Below are 22,556 nucleotides of genomic sequence, written 5' to 3'. Positions count from 1 at the left end.
GATCCTTTCTCCTTGTTGGGGTGGAAATGGAGTTGTGCAGGGAACTAGGGTTGTTGCTCAGGGGGTCTTAGGCAGACTAGCTGGGATTACAGGCACACCTGTGGGGATGCCCCCAATTATGCTTTTCCAAATTTCCCCAAATAATACTTATGTATTTATTTTAATGAAAACTTTAATGAAAAATTACTTTTCAAGTAATTTTGATTGTGATTAAATTGACTTTATAATTTAGGAATAATCAACATCTTTAGACTATTGACTCTGTCTAAGCAGAAACTAGTGTCTCTCCATTTATTCTATCATGTATATTAGTAAAATTCTATAGTTTTCTTCATACAGGTTCTGCAGGTTTTTATTAAGTTTAGGCCCAGGGTTCATGTGTGTGAATGAGTTCCTATTTTGAATAGGACTTTTCTTTCTTGCATTATATTTTCAATTAGTTGTTGTTTGTATATAGGAAATTTGGAGAAGTTTTTCCAGTTTGTAGGAAGCTCCTTTGCTTTCCTCTTGTTTACAGTGGAGATTTCTGTAACTCTATTTTCCCCCCCATCCAGTGGTTGACTGAATCATAGTTAAAGAGACCAAGTAAGGCACTTCATCAGGAAGACAAGAAAATTTTTTTTAATTTTAATTTTTATTTATTTTTAACTTTTCTTTTCTTTTTAAGTTTTATTTAATTAAATAATCTCTACACCTAACGGGGGCTTGAACTCACTACCCCAAGATCAAGAGTCTCATGCTCCGACTGAGCCAGCCAAGCGCCCCAAGAAAATTTCTTTTTGTTATATGTTGGACCTATAACATGTTTAACTGATGTGGATAATAAGTCTTAATTAATTAATACCTAATTTTCCCCCTATGCCTGTTACCAGCAATGCTCTGTTGAGCCTCCCACTGGTATTAGGCTTTCTTAACAATTTGGTCCAATTCTGTACCTTTAAAAAAAGCCTTTGTTGTAAAATTGAGGGACAAAAAGGGTTGAAAAGACTTCTCTGACTACATTTTGTTTTATAGTTTTGACTTTGGAACCATGTGAACAGTTCATATAATTAAAAATCTTGACTCAAAAAGGAAAAAAAAATCCCTAAAAATCTGAAACAAATAGATACAAATGAGCCTTGGAGTATATCAGATCGATGGTATAACCGCAGAAAAAAATATTTCAAATGACTTTAAAACTCAATCAGTTGATGTACCTTCCTGGCGGGATATATCTTAAGAAATACAAAGAACCACAATGAAATATTCAGCTGTAATTGGTAGTTCTAATTGTTAGTAGTAATATTAGTATTGTTGCTTTGAAGCTACTTTATGAACTATATATACGTATATATTATATGCATAAACAAGTAATTATGTTAATGTCATTAAAATAAAGATTTTCAGTGTAATAAAAAATACAAAAATATAAAATATAAATAAAAATATAAAATCAAAGAATTTAAAAATCAGAGAATTTAAGGAAAAACGCTACAATATTTCATTTGAATTAGAAATAACCGTATGAATTTGTGATTCAGTTTTCTTTCTAAAATTCACATATTTCCTAGCTTTGTGTACTGAGAGGGCATAGAAATAAGGACAGTCCAATAATGGTGAGCATCCCAGTGCCAGTTGCAGTCTCTAAATGCTGTTTTCCAACAAAAAGAAGCAGGGATCCTTGAAGAAATGGCTGATTGTAAATCTGGAGCAGGAAATGTACAAGCTGAGTTGAGACACCTTGTCATGACAGAAAGAAGGGATGCTAAGAGGCACTTTTAGAGGTTTCTGGAACAACTCATTCTGAGAATTGATGAATAAAGGACAAGAATTATTTGCCCTGGGGCGCCTGGGTGGCTCAGTCGTTAGGCGCCTGCCTTCGGCTCAGGTCATGATCCCAGGGTCCTGGGATCGAGCCCTGCATCGGGCTCCCAGCTCCGCGGGAAGCCTGCTTCTCCTTCCCCCACTCCCCCTGCTTGTGTTCCCTCTCTCGCTGTGTCTCTGTCAAATAAATAAAATCTTAAAAAAAAAAAAAATTATTTGCCCTGCCTTTTCTAAAAGAGGAGGAGGGAGAGGAAACTATTATATACTCTAAAGAACTTACGAGATAAATATCAACCAAATGTGGATCTTTTTGAATCTTGTTCAAACAAACCAACTATAAAAGGGTTTTGTTTTGTTTTGTTTTGTTTTGTTTTGTTTTTTAATTGCAACAACTGGGAAAAATTATACATAGTCTAGGTGTCAGAACATGTTAAGGAATGTGTGTTAAAGGGTTAAATTTGTTAAATGTGATGATGCTTCGGTAGTTATGTTTTTATCTGTTACTATTACTGGAGTTATTTATGGGTGAGATTACGTGACATCTGGGATTTACTTTAATATCTAGCCCTCCCAAAACATAGTGTGAGTGGGGGAAAGAGGTGATGTAAGATTGCAAAAAGCTGGTCATGTTTGAAGCTAAATGATGACTACAGGAAACTTCTATACATGAGTTCATATGCTTTTGTGTTAGTTTCAAAATTTTCATAATAAAAATGTAGGAGAGAAGTCCTTACTCAGCCAAATGGCTCATCTTCCTGGGCTACCTTCTCTGCGATCTATTAACAGATGCCAGCAGAGGTGTCTCAGGAGACTTTATCCTCCTTATAAACTCTCTAGCCACCCTAATAAATGTGTGACCTAAATAAAAACAGTGTGCTGCTTCTACAAACGTGATTTCAAGACAAATCCCCCATCTTCTGGTTCCAACCAGAGTGCCATTTCCTGTATGAAATTTCTAGAGCTGCCCTTATCAAATATGTTCCGAAAGAGTGTCTTGTCCTTTCTGTCGTCTGCTTATGCCTCCAGCACACATCCCTTCCAGCTGGAGGGACATTAATAGGATCTTTCTGAATTTCTTTTCACTTGTTACCTGAAATAGTTAACCGGGCCAATAAAATAGGGATTTATTGTTAGCTCCTGACATCCTTTTAAAATTTTGATGTAAAACATCCTTTATGGATCTACTGTTCCTTGGAGCTTGTAATATGAGATGGACTTTTAAAAAATATCAAAATAAATGACATTTTCCTCTCTTTACTCATTTGGATGTCTATCAAGAAAGAAGTGTGCTTTACAGGAGTTCACTTATATGCTTTTTTTTTCTCTGAAAAATTTGTTTTTAAGCGACACTGTACAAATGATGGTTTTATAGGCTTTTTACTTACATTTATCAAAGGTTTTGTTTTTTGTTTTTTTGTGGGGTTTTGGACCACAAAAAACACTAGGATGGGTGATGAATGAAATGATTCTCATTTTTATAATAATAAAAATCTCAATATTAAATAAGCACTCAAGTTCATCCTCTGCTTTTTGGATTATGTGATGGTTAATTTTATGTGTCAACTTGACTGAACCACAAGTGCCCAGATATTTGGTCAGATATTATTCTGGGTGTGTCTGTGAGGGTGTTTTTGGATGAGATTTAACATTTGAATTGGTGGACTGAGTAGAACAGATTGCCCTCCCTAATGTGAGTGGCCCTCATCCAATCAGTTGATGGCCTGAATAGAACATAAAGGCTGCGCCTCCTGCCTGAGTGCTCTGAACTGGGACATAGAGTTTTTTTTCAGCTTTTGGACTTGAACTGAATTATTGGCTCTTAGTTCTGAGCTTGCTGGTTTGGGGACTGAAACTTACCCTATTGGGTCTCCTGGATCTCAAACCTACAGACTTGGACTGGAACTATACCATTGGCTCTTTTGGATTTCCAGCTTGCCATCTGCCCATCTTGGGACTTTTCATCCAATTCTTTATAATCTCTTTGTGTGTGTGTGTGTGTCAAAAAACAAAGAACAGTGTGTATATATATACACACATTCCATTGGTTCTATTTCTGTGGAAAACCCTAAGGATGATTAACCACTCTGTTGATATCCCTTTGCTTGCTGGGCTGGGGAGCTTAAGGGAACACCACCATATCCATCACAAATTTCTTTACGATTTCAGGTTGTTTTCCTCGGTATTTTTCTTGTTTCTGCAGGCTTGAATTTTAACTTCTGACTCATATTTTCAACTGAAAATTAAAATTAAAAATTAGTACACATTAAAAAAATAGTCAAATGAGAGTGGAGGCCAGGACAGTAAAAAATGCTCCCTTGAGGGGTGACTGGCTGGCTCTGGTAGAGCATGAGACTCTTGGTCTTGGGGTTGTGAGTTTGAGCTCCACATACTTAAAAATAAAATCTTTAAAAAAGATGCTTACCTGAGCACGTGTGTGGCTCAGTCAGTTAAGCGTCTGCCTTCAGCTCAGGTCATGATCCCAGGGTCCTGGGATGGAGCCCTGTATCGGGCTCCCTGCACAGCGGGAAGCCTGCTTTTCCCTCTCCTTCTGCTGTTCCCCTGCTTCTGCTGTTCCCCCTGCTTGTGCTCTCTCTCTTTCTTTCTCTCTCTGTCAAATAAATAAATAAAAGCTTATTTTTATTTTTTATATATTTAAAAGATTCTTATTTATTTATTTGACAGAGGGAGAGAGAGAGCACACAAGCAGGGCAAGCAGCAGGCAGAGGAGTCCGAGATCATGACCCAAGCCGAAGGCAGAGGCTTAACCAACTGAGCAACTCAGACGCCCCTCACCTGTTTCTTTTTATCTTTAATGTTGCCACTAGAACATTACAAATGTGGCTCACTGTTTATTTCTATAGGACAATGATGATTTAGAACATTATGTCTGGATCATTCTGTATGTTGGACCCATGCAAAATTAATTTTTGAGAAGTCTTGGACTATCCTCAAGCCTTCCTTTGGAGTACTTTCAAGGTGGGGCTGGGAGGTGACTTTCTATTTAGTCGTTAGAACTCTTGAACTCCTTAGCTTTCATAAAACAATATCAGGCTCATCTCTGCTGAATTAGAGCGTATGATTCAGCATCATCAGTCAAGATAGAACAGTCACATTCTATATATTGTCAGGGAACATGACCTCATACAGTTGTTCAGTACTTACCATTTGAACAAAATCACATTTTAGTGCTTGTTTAAACAAGTCATGTTATTGCTGAAATTACAGAAGCAAAGATAAACGTTACACATCTTTGTATAGGCCTAGTTCAGGACTAACAATAAATGTTTGCACATACTACAGGGTTTCTTGTGGTAGAAACTAGCTAGCCAGACACTATCTAGACATCAAGTATTTCTTCCTCCTGGGTGCATATATCTTAGCTTTCCTTGGAGTTAGCGTGTAGCCATGTGATTAGGTACTTTCCAGTGGTAGTGGGCAAAGGAGATATACTTCCAGGCCTGGCCATAAAAGCCCACGCATTATTATTCACACATTCTCTATCCCTTCTATGTTAACCTCAGAGGCCACAGTTTCAAGATGGCAAAATGATGAAATGGAAGGATTCTGGATCCTTGAGGCGCCACCTGGAAGAAAGCCACCATGTGAAGTTGCATGACTGACTTTGTGAGTAAGAAAGAAGCCGTTGCTTTTTTAAGTCAAAGATTTTTGCGGTTTGTTACCACAGCATATCTTAGCTTACCCTAACTAATATAGTTATATTTAATACTGACTTTTTAGGGGTTAATATTGGAAATCACATGGGTAAGTTGATTTCCAATTACACATAATTTGCAAAGTACATATGCCCATCAACCAGCAGGAGAACAGCTCTTGAAATATAACTCATGCAAAAATGTGGAAATGCTCCATGTGTCCTTGGAGGCTGATGTGACAATTCATAAAGTCATATCAGAAGAGGATGATAAATTTTGTGAAGTTATAGTTTAGTGATCTACTGGAAGATAGGTACTTATAAATTTCAAACAAAGACAGTACAGGTGGCACTTCTTTTGTTTCTATTCATGATTTCAGGGTTTTAGTATTTCCCCAAATAAAAAGTACTTCTGTTCCTAGATTCTTCTGGGTAGTCGCATTATTTAAGTATTTCTAGATATTTTGGCAGCTCAAAGAATAAAGGCAAAGCACCTCTACCCTTTTGATTTATTTGATGTTATTGTTTTACATATTTATTTTGTAATCAATAAGAATTTTATTTTATTTCATTATTTTTTTAAGAGAAGTCTGTGCCTTTATTGGCTGAACAGGCTACATGAGAATGAAGCGGAGTGGGTGGCGGGGGATGCTCAGCCTGCAGTGCTTCACAAGCCTGTAGGTGGTGAAGAACTGGCCCAGGTGTGTCCAATCATCTCGGGCTTGATTTCCATCTGGTTGAAGGTCTTGCCCTTGTAGACACCCACCAGGCTGCCCCCCTCTTAGGCATGATGATCATGTCCCGCAGGTGCTCCTTAACCACGCGCTATGCCATTGGGGGAGCTTCCTTCTTGGCCTTCTGGAGGCGCTCCAGCAGTGAGTGTGGCTTCCTCCACAAACCGCGGTTCAGCCTGCGCTGCTGCTGGGCGCTGTACCGCTGCCTTAAGGGCTCCTGGGCTGTCCAGCAGCTGGTCGAGGTCTGCGCCGCAGTAGCTGAACTTGCGCTTCTTCTGCTCCACTTCCACTATCTTGTCAGCTCTTGGAAAAGGGAATAGGAATTTTAAGTATAGATCAACACCAACATTACTACTGAAGCTTTTAAAGTTTATATAGTATTTATACTTGTAACAAGCCAATGAGACCATTCTTTTACTTTTAAACAAACACATGAACCCCCCCCTTTTTTTTTAAAGATTTATTTATTTGAGAGAGAGCATGCATGCACAAGTGGGGGGAAGGGCAGAGGGAGAGAATCTTTAAGAGGAGTCCCGCTGAGCTGGGGGCCAGACCTGGGGCTCTATCCCAGGACCCATGAGATCTTGACCTGAGCTGAAACCAAGAGTCGGATGCTTAACTGACTGAGCCACTCCAGTGCCCCACAAAAACCCTTTTCTATATTTTTATCACACAACTATGGTGGGAAATGACATTTGATTTAGAATCCTAGATTGATGTCAAGTATAGCAGCACTTGACAAAGCCAAAGTTGTACTTTTTTGAAGGGGGAAATGGGGTGCGGATAAGAGGAGGAAGAAAAGACCATGAAGAATGATAAACAGAAGACATTTGTAGAGTGATTACTTTCCCCAGAGTTCAGAAGGATATCTCCGTACTTTGTCCTGTCCAGCTGAGTCACAGAATCATACACCTCATAGCTATACTAGTGACAACGTCATTGTCTCCTGTAGTGTTGTTTCTAATAATGCACATGCTTTAAAGTTCAAGAGGACTAATCACAAGGGACTTTAATGCTGAGAGATGCAAAATGTCTGCACTGAGGGCTTTGGGAATGAGATATTTAAGATGGCATAGGTATGATATCTTGAAAATATTAGAAGTTATAACAGAGTCAAGGGTGCCTGGGTGGCTGTCTGTTAAGTGTCTAACTTCAGCTCAGGTAATGATCCTGGGGGCTGGGATCTGGGATTGAGCCCCTCGTCATGCTCTCTGCTCAGCAGGGTGTCTAATTCTCCCTGTCTTTCTCCCTCTGTGCACACTGTCTCTCTCAAATAAATAAATAAAAATCTTAAAAAAAAAAGTTTGTTATAACAGAGTCAGGCTTAGTCATAGTATACAATGGTTATAATGTGAATTTTTACTTCTGTGGTTATTTGCAGGAAACTTAATTCCCAACCAAATTTCTCTTGCCTCTAAGATTACTTCCAAGATGGTTCTTTTTGCCACAGTTTACATATGTGCTGAGAAATATAAATTCATTTTAATATAAGTTTAAGAAACATGCTACTTTTTTAAAAGATTTATTTTTGAGAGAGAGAGCGAGAGAGCACGCACATGAATGGGGGGGGGCAGAGAGAGAGAATCTTCAAGCAGACTCCCCGCTGAGCACCCAGTATGAGGTAGGTCTGGATCCTGTGACCCTGCTTAACTGACTGAGCCACCCTGGTGCCCCAAGAAACATGCTACTTGAAAAGTATTGGCAGGTATTTTCTGGAATCTCATAATATGTTCCAAATCCAAATATCAATTACTCACTTATTTTCATCGTTAATGAGGTTAACTAAGTTGGTATCCAATGTCCCTTCAGTTAGAGAATACTGCTTAGTCCAGAGGGTAACTTTTGTAAAAAAGAAAAAAAAAAGAAAAAAGAAAAGAAAAAAAATTACTGATAACAGTAAAGTTAATACAATAGTGGAGACTTTTTTGGAATTTCCTTAAGTGATATCAAGATCGGCAGTGTTGAAGTGAGCAAGGACGTGGTTAACATGCTTTAAAATTTATAACTAGAGGGACACCTGAGTGGCTCAGTAGGTTAGGTCAAGTGTTGGACTCTTGATTTTGGCTCAGGTCATGATCTCCGAGCAGTCTGCGTGGTTTCTCTTTCTCTCTCTCTGCCCTTCCCCCACCCTGCACTCTCTCTCACTCTCTCTAAAATAAATAAGTCTTTGAGAAAAATTTATAACTAGAAAGGGAATTTGTCATTCCTAAACCAACCATAATACTAACAATATTCAAACAGTTCCAGAAACTTCCAAAATAATGTGGCTTGTGAAGATAAATTCCCAACATCTTTTTCATCACATTGTGGGAGACAAAGAAATAAACAAAACATAGTCCCACATGACCCAGGAAAAAAATCGTAAGTTGTCAGCTTAGACTCACTGGCTGGGATGACATCATGCCACATTTTCTGGGGTCTCAACTAGCAACCTTGCCCCACAAAAACTTTGTAAGTCAATAAAAATCTTATTAATTTGATGTCAAAATATTTTTTGGTGGAGAAAACATATACTTAAGATGGTTGTTGTGTGAAATCTTATTGTAATGAAAAATGTATACTTACATACATCATAAATGGGAGTGTTTAAAAATACTGTGTCCTGAGGAAATGTAAAATAAACTCCTGAGGTGATAATAATACAAAATGTCTGGGACCTTTGTTATATGATTGCCTTCTATGAAGCTTTGGTGAGCTCAAGTCATATTTACTCCTGAGGCTAAAAGGCTGGTATATTTAGTAGTATTATTAGAGTGAATTTAGTGGATTAATTCTGGTTTATGGACAAAGCCTTGGAAAAGACCTTCTCAAATGGTTTCTTAATGTCTTCATCATTAACAATGCATTGTTAATAGAATTTGCTGAATTAAAATGGTACCATATGCATTTTCCTGAGGTTAGTCAGATTGTATACTTTTGTTGTTTTTTAAACTAAATAGTAGGCTTGTGTGTGGTGACTCATTGATTGTTATCCTGTAGATACAGGCTTAGGAGAAGAAAAAACATGTCTGCTTGAACTATGGATCCTGCTGGATCCATTCCATCTCTAATCCTTTCTGCTCTGTGAGGCTGCCTATGGAGGAGAGGCCAGTATTCACAGCCCAGAGCACCTACCTCACCTCATTCAGCCCTTATTAAACCTGCAGAGACTGAGGTCTCTGCTTTTTTCCCTTCCCAACCTGCCAGTTATTTCTCTCTTCCTTTCTCACTGCCACCTTCTGCCACCACTTCATTAGGAGTAAAGCTTATTTGGAGGAGAGTTATGTAAAAAGAGACAAAATTGCCTGGCAGTGTATTGGGACAAGAATGGGTCATGGAAATTATTTATTTGAGAAACATTTTAAAAACTAGTTATTATGTTTCCAAGTGTATTTTAATTAAATTTGATGAGTGTTGTAATTGATTTTTATTTTGCATTTCTTTTTGCACACTCACTGTCATATTTGTGTGATTTATCTAATCCTTGTGATTTATCTAATGAAAAAAGTCACAAAAGATCCATTTATTTGTTTAAACACCTTCAACTTTGAACTGGTAGAAAGGCTCAAAGGTAACCTTTATTGGAATTTTGTCTTCCAACAGTGAAAAGATATATTTATTTTGCTTTCAATAATCTTATATATTAAGTATCTTTCTATTCCGCTAAAGAATTAATAAACCTCATGAAGAGAATTGGCAAAATTAAGAGTTCTCCACATAATTCAGATAAAATAAGCTTTTGGCTTAAATGTTAACTTTAAAATGACTTTGAACTGTTCTGTATGGTAGAATGGTAATGGATACATGATTATACATTTGTCAAAACCCATAGAACTCTATGCTACAAAGAGATAATTTTACTGTATGCAAATTTTTAAAAATCAACTTGAGGGCACCTGGGTAGCTCAGCCGGTTAAGTGTCTGTCTTCGGCTCAGGTCATGATCCCAGGGACCTGGGATCAAGTCCCACATCGGGCTCCCCACTCAGTGGGAAGTCTGCTTCTCCCTCTCCCCCCCCCCCCGCCCCGTTCTCCCATTCTTTCTCACAAATAAATAAAATCCTTAAAAAAAAAATCAACTTGAATGGCAAGGGAACCCAAGATGGAATGTAGGCTATGGCAAATAAATCTAGCTGTATTACAAATGAATGACATAACCACACTGAAGGGGATGGGGAGGAAAGGAGCTGACCTAAATAGCTTTGTAAAAAAGTGTTTTGATTAGCTACTGTAAGGCTAAAGACAAAAAGTGTTATTCATAAACATTTAAGTCTGATTGGTAAATTTGTTTATCACAGGGTCTGTGTTATCAATTTTGAAACTATTTTACATGTATGCTAGGGTTGAACAAATAAGTAAATATAGATAATGAGCCAGTTTTCTTACTGTTGGACAACTTACTGTTGAGTTCTTTGATAGTCCTCCCTCCAGGAGATGGAATTAGATTCCCCTTTCTTGAAAGTGGGCTGTACTTAGTAACTCCCGTCAAATGAACAGAATACGAAAGAGGAAAAACAGTTACTTTACATTGGAGACACCTGGCGAACCTTAACCAAGTAATCAAGATTAATAGTACCAATAATTAGATATATTGATATCATGTACACCCACTGATAGGCTGTGATGAGAAGGGTACACCACTCTGATATTCTTCCCATAAACTCTATAGCTTCAGTCTAATCATGAGGAAGCATCAGATAAATCCAAATTGAGGGACATTAAAAAGTGTCAATATATGAAAAGCAAGGAAAGAATAAGAGACTGTCACAGAAGATTGTCCTAGAAGATTGAGGGGAAATGACAACTAAATACAATGTAGTATCCTGGATTTGATCTAGGAACAGAAAAAGGACATTAGTTGGAGAACTAGGGAAATCATAATAAAGTCTGTAATTTATTAATGTATTGTAGTAATGTTAATTTATTATGTTTGATCATTGTACTGTGCTTATATAAGGCTATATAAGGTGTTAACATGGGGAGAGCCTGGGTCAAGGGTATACAGGAACTCTATATTTACAACTTTTCTGAAGATCTAAAATTGTTTCAAAATAAGTAAGCCTTTTTTTTAGTATCATGTTATGTTAATCACCATACATTACATCATTAATTTTTGATGAAGTGTTCCATGAGGGATGGGGTGGCTAAGTAAGCCTTTTTTTAAAGATTTTATTTATTTATTTGAGAGAGAGAACAGCACAAGCAGGCAGAACGGCAGAGGGAGACGGAAAAGCAGACTCCCCGCAGAGTAGGGAACCCTATGTGGGACTTGATCCCAGGACCCTGGGATCATGACCTGAGCTGAAGGCAGACATTTAACTGACTGAGCCACCCAAGCGCCCCTAAGTAAGCCTTTTGAAAACAGGCTTGTGAGTAATTTCTCAAAACCATCAAATTTTAATTTTTTTCTGAAAATAAGTTGCATTGCTTTACTTTCATTTACTTCACATGTCCTAAACCAAACTCATGATCTTCCTCCACCTCTCTTCCAAACCTGCTCCTCTCCTGTGCTCCTGTGTCAGTAAATGGAGCGACCACATTCTCTCTCAGTTGTCCAACTAGGAAACAGAATCATCCTTGACATTTTCTTCTCCCTTGCTTCACAAAAAATTAATCACCAATACCTAATCACAAATCCTGAATATCTCCTTTATATTCTAGAAATGAGTTGTCTTGTTTGTCTTCTCCTGTAGATTATAACCTCCATGGGGGCAAGGATGTTCTCTGTCTGCTTTATTCCCCCATGTGTTCCACATGCCTCACATAGTATCTGGTACATAGCAAACACTCAAAAGCTATTGTTAAAGAAAAGAATGAATGCACATTTTATTGTATGTTACTATTTAATGGTATTTTCACATCCCAATCCCTTCTATCCAAGATAGTGGGATGCATCCATATATCTCCTTTATTTATTTGTTTTTAATCTGTGGTTTTAATGAGACCACATTAACAGAAGTTTCACCAAGTCCAATTTGATGTTCTGATTGCAGTAGTCAGTGATATTTCAGAGAATCATGTGATAGCTGAGCTGGAAGGACTTGTAGAGGTCCTTTAGCACAAGTTTCTTGTTCTATGAGCAAAGACTTTGAAGCTCCAAGGCGCTAAGTATTTTGCCATATCCTAGCATGAGTCCATTGACAGAGGGCATTTTTTCCTATGTCCCAGGGAATCTGGAAGAAAGAGGAGAGAATGAAACAAAACGAGAATGATAGTAGTAGATCCATTATTCTATACATCTTTGAAAGAAGTAGATAAATAAGCAAAAATAACATATCTATTCATTTCTATGCAGAAATTTTATTCTATATACTCTTTTAAAAATTTACTTATTTGGGGGAGGTATAAAAATTAAGTTACTGGGGTGCCTGGGTGGCTCAGATGGTTGAGCATCTGCCTTCAGCTCAGGTCATGATCCCGGAGTCCTGGGATCGAGTCCCGCATCGGGCTCCCTGCTCTGCGGGAAGTCTGCTTCTCACTCTGCCTCTCTCTCTCTCTCTCATGAATAAATAAATAAAATCTTAAAAAAAAATTAAGTTACTGATATTTTTGTGAGTTAATTTTTTTCTTAAAGAAGCTTGAGAGTATGAGGTACTTAGGGACATGGACACCAAACGAAGTAGGAAGGAAAGGTATATAAATGGGGACAGGATGGTGGCAGACAGTGAAGGAGGATGATTTTGGAAGGGATGGCGTAAGAGTACATAAAATTAACCCATATTGGTTCTTAAAAGACATTAAGCTATTGATGACTAGGAATTAATTGGAATACTAAATACATCTGTACTATTATTGCTCATTAACTTATTCATATAGCAACCTCTCAAAGCATTACCTACAGTGTTTGGGAATCCAAAGGTTTTCCAAAACTTTGCTTGCTGGAGGTTAACACTGCTGCTACTAATACCAATGCAAAGATCAAGATATATATGAGATCCAATTCCTTTTGTCAAATTTTTTAAAAGAAAATTTAATCAAAAGGATTACCTGACTTTCTTTTTGAAATGAGAGAAAGAGAGCAATTGAGCAGCACAGCTGAAGATAAAATTTCATTTAGTCACGGGGCATAAAGAATCTTAAAGTAAATCAGTTCGGGGCGCCTGGGTGGCTCAGATGGTTAAGCGTCTGCCTTCAGCTCAGGTCATGATCCCAGCGTCCTGGGATCGAGCTCTGCATCGAGCCCCGCATCGAGCCCCGCATCGGGCTCCCTGCTCAGCGGGGAGCCTGCTTCTCCCTCTCCCTCTGCCTTTCTCCCTGCTCATGCTCTCTCTCTCTCTCTGTATCTCTGTGTCTCAAATGAATAAATAAAATCTTTAAAAAAAAAAAAAAAGAAAGTAAATCAATTCATTTATTCATTCATTCATGTATTTTTCGTTCATTCAGAAAAGTTATTGAGTCATCTATTTATCAAGTGATTTAACCTAAGATACTAGAAGAATAAGTAGAAGTTAGCAAAGCAAAAAAAAAAGTGAAGTTATATGATAAAAACACAAATAATGTTATTCTCTTCCTTAAAACCTCCTATGGCTTCCCACTGCACTTAGGATAAAACTTACACTTATTGCCACAGCCCAAAGTCCCTGCATGGTTGGACCTCTGTCTCCTACCTCATCTCCTACCACTCTCCACCTGCCTTTTTGTTTCTTGATTGTATATGCCAACTTACTTTCCACCTTAAAGCCTTGTCTCTTACATACTGGAATGCATCTGCTATGCCTCCTTCATTTTTTTTCTTTAAGTCTTTGGTAATCAAGCTTCAGACAATGAAGTATGACCTCCTTCTTAATTCTTCCCTCTGCACAGAATGTTCTGCTTTCCTATTCCCCTATCTTAAGTCAAATGTCACTCACCAGAGATGACTCCCTGACAACTTTATCTAAGTAGACACTTTTCTCCGTAATAACTTATCACTACCTGCAATTATCTTGTTCATTTATTTGTTTGCTTGTTCTTGTCTGTCTGCCTTCATTAGCATGCAAGGTTCATGAGAGCAAGGACTTTGTCCTGTTCACTCCTATATCTCCAATCTCTAGAAGAGTGTCTGACACATTCTGGGCATTCAATAAATAATACCTATCTACCCTGAAGGATGAGATTTGTATGTAAAATATTAAGCTCACTGGTACAAAATTGGTGCTCAACAAACATTAAATTCCTTTCCTCTGCATAGATGAGACTAATCAATTCAATCCCCTGCTCAGCAAATATCTCACATGTATCATCTTGGATGTCAAGGATGTTGTGTACTATTATTCAAAAACACATAGTAAAGGAATAATGAGCATGTATGGGATATTCTCTTTTTGCTTCTACCAATCCACTCCTCAGTCCCCTGCTCCAAAGGGGTTCCCTTATTCTCTGGCATCTGGCTGGGTTTGGTCAATAGAAGTTACTGCTGGGAGTTCAGAAAGTAGAAGAGTGAGGTTTTCCTGACTGAGTTCCTGTTGGGCAGACCTCTTCTATAGTTCTCTCCAGGTAGTGCTCATTGTACCTTCATGCCTGGGGACATTACATCCCTTGTTGGTTTCCCTGAACCCTCTCTACACTGTTGCAAATAGTCCCTCCTGAAAATTTCCTCAATCACAGAGTAGTGTCATCCCTCAAAATGGAACACTCATCTGTTTCCTGTTAGAACTCTAATACAGACAGAATAAGAAAAAGCGGACAGAATTAAAACATGCCTTCAGATTTTTTTTTTAAAGATTTTATTTATTTATTTGACAGAGAGAGAGAGACAGCGAGAGAGGGAACACAAGCAAGGGGGAGTGTGAGAGGCAGAAGCAGGCTTCCCGCGGAGCAGGGAGCCCGATGCGGGGCTCGATCCCAGGACCCTGGGATCATGACCCGAGCCGAAGGCAGACACCCAACGACTGAGCCACCCAGGCGCCCCTAAAACATGGCCTTCAGCAGCACAAAAGCAACAAAGGTAAAAGGAGCCATGGAGTGACACACACAAAACAATGTGTGTGTTCTGCCATCTCCCTGTTTAGTGTCTTTGGATCACTAGTGTCTGAGGTTGGGTCCTCCAGAAGTAGATGATGAGAAGATTTTGGGGTTCAAGGGATCACCACTTGTGAAAGGAAGAGGGAGAAAGCAGGATTAGGCAAAGGGCAAAGTCAAACCACAGTGCAGGATCTACAAAGCTTCAGTAAACCCAATAGGGAGCTCTGGAGTGAGGAATGCCTGTCAGTGTTCCACAGAAGGTTCAAATGACCCCACCTTTGTACTCCCTTGTCATTGATCCACTAGATCACACAGGGAGGGGTGTCTGCCAGAGGCTAACCTGCCACCTGTACTCCCTGCAGCTGAACAGAAGGTCTTACCTTAAAGAGGGAATATGGGGGGCCATCTCTATGTCTTCCACACCAGTTTGAATCTTAATCGTTCTTGGGCCTTATCTCTCACTGTCTACCATGGGAACTGTTTTCAAAGGCTTTGTTCTAGTTCCCTTCCCTAGTAAAAACCACCCCAGCTTAATTAGTTCAGCTTCTCCCATGTACTTCTGATCAAATTTCTCTATCTAATAAATTTCCAGAGTGACAGGTAGCTAGGTGAAAGAAATATGTTCCTACTTTAGGAAATCTGATGTACTAAGAGACAAGATAGTACTATATAGTATCAGAAATAATACCATCAAGCAGTAGAAGTATAGCATTGATGATTATGTCTTCATATTGTCATGGAAAGGGTTGCTCTGTGACATTATCTCTAAGATACTGAACATGTGTGGTTTTGATGATTCATTCTTTAGCTTTATGCAGGAAGTACTCTTACTTCTTGTATATACAGTTTCTGAAGAATGCCATAGTTCTTCCAAATCAGTATTCCTGACTGTTACCATTAAATCTTCCTCAGCAGCAGTATATTTTAATATTGACACAACAGTTGACCTGCAAAATGCATCAGCAATTAGATAATATCTAATTAGCTTAATAGGGCTGTCTTTATAGTGAAACTGATGCTTTGATTTCTTTAAACCAAATGCTCTTACCCCTTTCACATACCACCTCTTCACCTGGGTCTATTAGAGAAGGTTAACATTATACTATCACATTTCAGATATCTTGTTAAATTATATTTAAGTGATGATCTGAAAATAAAGTGAAATAATCTGAGTGCATTAAGTAACAAGAAAGTGGGAACATTTCTAGTAGAAGAAAATCTCCAGGCTGGTATCTTAGGCAAAAATTTTTCTCCTGTTTTTCTTTTTTTTCTTTAATTTAGGTTTTATTTATTTATTTTTGTGAGAGAGAGGGAGAAAGAGAGCGATCACACAAGTGGGGGGGTGACGCAGAGGGAGAAGCAGACTTCCCCACTGAGCAGGGAGTCTGATGCAGGACTTGATTCCAGGACCCCAGGACCATGACCTGGGTCGAAGGCAGACAGACGTTTAACCGACTGAGCCACCCAAGGGCCCTCTCCTATTTTTCTTGACTCAAATTTCCTTAAGTCCAATCAATAGACAAATTTAAATTTAGCTGTGTTCTTAACTTAAAACAAAATTGGGGCACCTGGCTGGCTCAGTTGGTAGAGCATGCGAGTCTTGATGTTGGGGTTGTGAGTTTGAGTCCCACGTTGGGTGTAGAGATGGCTTAAAAAAAGAAATCTTAAAAAAAAAACAAAATTTGGGCACCTGGGTGGCTCAGTTGGTTGGGCGACTGCCTTCGGCTCAGGTCATGATCCTGGAGTCCCGGGATCGAGTCCCGCGTCGGGCTCCCTGCTCGGCGGGGAGTCTGCTTCTCCCTCTGACCTCCCCTCTCTCATGCTCTCTCTCTCTCTCAAATAAATAAATAAAATCTTTAAAAAAAAAAACCAAAATTCAAATAATTAGTTCAGAATTTAACTGTAATGTCTTTAATATTGAATACAAAAAAGGAAAAAGAACATTAATTATTAAATATTCTTGATTTGATATTATAGATTATGCAAATAATTGTGCACCAAATTTTGAAGCTGAAGAGTTAATCCTTTAAATGTCTTTGACAACATAGCTTATAGACTTGTAAAAGTGTTCAAGAAACTAATCTTTTTTTTTTTTTTTTTACGATTTTATTTATTTATTTGAGAGAGAGAGAGAGCACAAGCATTGCGGAGAGGCAGAAGGAGAGGGAGAAGCAGGCTCCCAGCTGAGCAGGGAGCCCCATGTGGGGCTCGATCCCAGGACCCTGGGGCCATGACCCAAGCCGAAGGCAGACGCTTAACCGACTGAGCCACCCAGGCGCCCCAAGAAACTAATCTAAAGCTTTTTGAGTGTGCATGTGAACAACTGTACAGTGATCTGATTGCCAGCCAAATGATCCTCAAATTCATGTTCTATCAGATTCTTTCTAAAGATGTAAAAATCTTTGATCTGAGAGGGGGCTTCTTACTATTGTTTTTGGAAAACAAACACACTGTTTTCTTTTTGTTGTTGTTGTTGTTGTTTTTAGGATCCTGAAAGCAAAAGTCCTTCACTTTAGCTTGCTCAGGTGCTGGATATTTGCTTTGTTATGTCAGACAACTAGAGGGGAGTGTGGTGTCATACAACTGCTGTATTCTGGAAGCCATGCACTCGGTGGCATGCCCAAATATAGGGAAGGGGTACAGCAAAGAAGGAGTTAGAAAGATACTTTCTCAAGGTTGAAATAAGACAACTCTGGTTTCCCCAAATCTACCGAGATCTAGTGTTTTACATAGAAAGTCCCAATATAGGGCTTTGATCCCCTTTAAGCAGCAATAACATTAGGTAATATCTAGCTAGCTTAATAGTACCTCAGTTTCCTCATAAGCAAAATATTAACTACCTTAGACAGTTGATGTGAGAGTTAAATCACATAATTGTTTAAGACAATACCTGGAACATAAGAAGTACTTACCACTTTGAACTATTATTCTTAACTAAATACAAGTTTCAGTTTCATAGTAACACTGAAGGTTTTTGAAATATGAAAGTGGGATTTTTTAAAAATAACTTTCATCATATTTCAAAGCCATGGTTTTAATATAAGTTACTACTGCTTCTACATATAACTATATACTTTCTCCATTGATACTGTTATTTGCATGCAGCAAATACCCTGTATTTATTGACTGATTTAAAGACTTTAACATAAAGTTGAGCTACCTTTTTGTAGAGGCCTGTTTAAGAACTGTTCTGTTGAGTGCAAGGTACCTTTAAGTGAGACTGTTTTACATGGGTCAACTTTATAAGCCATGAGTCCAACTAAAAATCTCTGTTAATTATTAAACCCTTATGTATTATCTGGATACCTGACACTGCAGATTGCAAACAGAGAGCACTTGTCCCTCAAGTTAAGCCTAAACACCAGTTGAAAAATGTAATTGTCAAGGGATTCAGAAAAACAAACCTTTTCTCTTAAATTTAGTGGAGAGAGTGGGATATCTCTTGTTTTGGCTGACATATATACGGCCTAAACAATTGGCTTAAACCTTGTTTGGGATTCCTGCTTGTTTTAGCATGGCGGAGCTTGGAGTTCACAGAATCTTCCTTTTGGTAATTTCTCTGATAAAGTGTCTGGAGGGCACAAAACTGCTGGCAGATTTTAAAAAATGTGGTGACTTGGAGTGTGAAAGTAAGTTTGTTTTTCTTTTTTTCCTTCTTTTCCTCTTAAACTAAGGTTCTGAAATGACATGTTATTTGTACATGTAGGATAGAAGTGAGCAGTGATGTCATTGAGAAATATTTGCCATTATAAAATACACTTACCTATAAAAAGAAAGTGCTAGAAGCAAAGCATATTGTAATAATTTTTAATATAAGTGTATCAAGGGGCAAAGATCAGCCTGATATATAAATATATCAGAAATGATGAAGGTATTAATCCAGGCCTCAAAAACAAATCAGCACTTTTACTGTTTTTTAAGGTAGCTAAATTGATTTGTATTGATTTGTATTAAAAAGATTTCAAGCCATTTGATAGTTCTTTATTTATGAAGCTCTTACATTTTTTAGTTTCTTTTTTTTTTTTTTAAGGTTTTATTTATTTATTTGACAGAGAGAGAGACACAGCGAGAGCAGGAACACAAGCAGGGGGAGTGGGAGAGAGAGAAGCAGGCTTCCAGCAGGGCAGGGAGCCCGATGCGGGACTCAATCCCAGGACACTGGGATCGTGACCTGATCCGAAGGCAGACACTTAACGACTGAGCCACTCAGGCACCCCTATTTTTTAGTTTCTATTTCTCAATCAGAACTTTCTGATTCTCACAAGTTTTCTAAAAATGCGTTTATTTCTTATCACCATGATTTATCGTTTAAGCTTTATCAAACATTAATCATTTCCATGTTCATTTATCATGTAAAAATAATGAAATCAGTGTTAAGAGTACATAATTTTATTTATATACTTGAATATTAACTTTCTCCTATCTTCTACAAAGAAAAACTAATTTTCATTTTATTGCTTAAGAAGTATTTTCTGTTATTAGCATTATGGTGCAAGATGAATAGTATCACAATATATTACATCTGTTTCAGATATGTTCTGTCTCTTCAGTATGTGAGAATTATTTCTGATTTGCAACATGTAAATTAAAAATGCAAAATATTATTAGTGGGAAAGTAATAATTTATAAGTAAATTTTTTTGAGTAAACATTTTCCTTAATCATTTGGATATGTAATTTGATATATAGAGATTTACTAGATGATGTTTTATAATAGTAATAATTTTTCTTTCCCTCTTTACAACTTCATTTTAGTTTCCTTAGGGCCAGACATGAAACATGGAAAGGGAACTTTCAAATTTATAGTAATTTATAATGTTATTTTAACTTTAATCATATGACTTAATCAAAATGTTTTACATGTTAGTATAATTATAATAGGTAATATGGTATGTATATTACTTTATGTATTGAAGGGTTAAATTTAGTGTATCTAGTTCTGATCATAGTTATTGAGGGCCTATTATGTGCTGAGTCTGGAGGGGTAGGAGTGTGATTTAAGAGGAACAAAATGAAATGTCAGTTAAGTTTCTTGACCTCCAGGAATTAGGTCAACATGAAAAAGTAAATAGCAATACAACATAAGGATAATAGATAATATTGAAGTTCAGAAAAGGGGCAGAATAGGCTGGACCAATTTGGGATGTCTCACAGAAGAAGTAGGATATGAGCTCATCACAAAGAGAGACTGAAGGGTTTCTAGGCTTAGGAAAGAACAGAAAGAAAAATCTCAGAATATGGAAGGCAGATATTGCAGTAAAAATAATCTCAGTGAAAATCTGGCTCCACCATTTATCAGGTGTGTGACCAACTCTCTAAGACTTAGTTAAAGGCTCATTTGTTAGACTGTTATAAGATTTTTGACCTTATAGGTCTGTTTGGGGATTTAATAAAATAAAGATATGAAAGAGTTATCATAATGCCTGGAATATACAGAAGTCCCCATTACCCATGGGTCACTTTCCATGGTTCTAGTTACCTGGGGTCAACCATGGTCCAAAAGCAGATGATCCCTCTTCTGACATGCAGTCAGAAGGTCAATAGTAGCCCAACTCTATGTCACAGTGCTTACCTTGTGTACCTCACTTCAGCTCATTAGGGAGGCATTTTATCATCTTACGTCATTGTAAGAAGAATAAGATATTTTGAGAAAGAGAGATTGGTCACATAACTTTTATTACAATACATTGTTATAATTGTTCAATTTTACTATTATTGTTGTTGACTCTTACTGTGCCTAATTTATAAATTAAACTTTATTATATGTATGTATACATAGGCAAAAAACATAGTGTATATAGGGTTCAGTACTCTCTGTGGTTTCAGACACCCACTAGGGGTCTTGGATCATATCCCCCACAGATAAGGGGGACTACTGTAGTAGGTGCTAGGAAGAAAACAAATTATCTTCACCTTTCCTTCCTGACAAGAATGATAATGACATATTCCAGGGACAATGGATAGATGAACTTGACTGTAAAGGAATAAGAGGAAATCATTTTAAATAAGGAAGAGGATCAGGTTATGAATAGCCTTGGATACCAAGCCAAAGAACTTAGAATTGATTCTGTGTGCAGTGGGAAGTCTATGTAGGTTTTTGAGGTGATAAATAATATGAAGAAATTAGCATTTGGAAATACATAGGGTAGACTGGAGGAGGGCAAGATGGGAGGGGGAGAAATAACATTTTAATTTAAATTGTGTGTTTTTCTCACGTTTACATAGCTTTAATAAGCAGAGTCTTAGCTGTGAGAGATTACAAAGGACCTGACTGCCGATACCTGAACTTCACTAAGGGAGAAGAGATATCTGTTTATGTTAAACTTGCAGGAGAAAGGGAAGATTTGTGGGCAGGAAGTGTAAGTATCTAGTTTTAAAAACTGAATGTAAAAAAAAAAAAAAACTGAATGTAGAATAAATGACTAGCTTGTACAGAATACCTGGTTTTCATTTCTAAAGGAACTTTAATAATTTTAAAGCACTTTACATATATAGTATATATGTAATATATATATTTAAAACCCTTAACATATTTTTAAAAAAAATATTTATTTGTTCGAGAGAATGAGAGAGATAGAGAGAGCATGTGCATGAGTTGGGGGAGGGGCAGAGGGAAAGAACCTCAAGTAGATTCCCCGGTGAGTGTGGAGCCCCACATGGGGTTTGACCTCATGACCCTGAGATCAGGACCTGGGCCAAAATCAAGAGTCAGATGCTTAACCAACTGAGCCACCCATGCACCCCACCCTTAACATATTTAAACAAATAAAAAATGGTCATGTTCAGTCTTGGTTCAGGGAACACAAGCAGGGGGAATGGGAGAGGGAGAAGCAGGCCTCCCGCTGAGCAGGGAGCCCGATGCGGGGCTTGATCCCAGGACCCTGGGATCATGACATGAGCCAAAGGCAGATGCTTAACGACTGAGCCACCCAGGCACCCCGGTTCCAGAATTTCTATAAAAGTAATATTTTCGGAAGACATTCTGGTTGGGATAGAGAACTAAGAGTGCCTTGAAATTATTTTTACATAGCATGCATAGTTTTTGAAGTTAAGTTTTATATTTACTTGGAGAATAAAATTTAGAGGTGGAGATTATGGGATGTCTAGGCAACACCAGTGATCCCATGGTGCTGTCAATGGCTTAGTTTAAGAGAGACTGGGAAGTTTTAGTTAATCAGATTAAAAGACATGTCTTTCTGAGCAAATAAAGGATGGCTAGGTTTTTTTAAGATTTTATTTATTTGAAAGAGAGAGAGAGAGCACAGGTGGGGTTGGGGGAGAGTGCAGAGGGAGAGAGAGAAACAGACTCTCTGCGGAGCAGGGAGCCTGATGTGGGGTTCGATCCCAGGACCCCGAGATCATGACCTGAGCCAAAGGCAGATGCTTAACCGACTGAGCCACCAGGCGCCCCAAGGATGGAGTTCTTATTGAAGAGATCCAGAGAGAT

The 22,556-nt window shown here is 38.0% G+C and overlaps 1 protein-coding gene and 1 long non-coding RNA gene across 3 annotated transcripts in view; both read left to right on the top strand.

Moving 5' to 3' along the window:
• The first annotated feature begins 4,571 nt into the window (after positions 1-4,571).
• LOC118002426 lies at positions 4,572-14,924 on the top strand. The gene is made up of 3 exons (XR_004677048.1): positions 4,572-4,779; positions 5,325-5,427; positions 14,894-14,924. It is a non-coding gene; the product is annotated as an uncharacterized LOC118002426 (long non-coding RNA).
• Positions 14,925-18,236: 3,312 nt separating this feature from the next.
• MIA2 (MIA SH3 domain ER export factor 2) overlaps positions 18,237-22,556 on the top strand; it is a 96,582-nt gene continuing 92,262 nt past the window's right edge. For both annotated transcript variants that reach the window (XM_034992894.1, XM_034992893.1), the window contains exons 1-2: positions 18,237-18,739; positions 21,335-21,468. In XM_034992894.1, coding sequence (XP_034848785.1) covers positions 18,625-18,739; positions 21,335-21,468 — 249 coding nt within the window. In that variant the 5' untranslated portion in view covers positions 18,237-18,624. The remainder of the gene's footprint in view (positions 18,740-21,334; positions 21,469-22,556) is intronic.

Source organism: Mirounga leonina, unplaced genomic scaffold, assembly GCF_011800145.1.
Source record: "Mirounga leonina isolate KUSES-001 unplaced genomic scaffold, KU_Mleo_1.0 Mir_82, whole genome shotgun sequence".
Classification (NCBI taxonomy): Eukaryota; Metazoa; Chordata; class Mammalia; order Carnivora; family Phocidae; genus Mirounga; species Mirounga leonina.
Note: the sequence above shows the minus strand (reverse complement) of the source record. Positions and strands in the feature narration are given on the sequence as shown.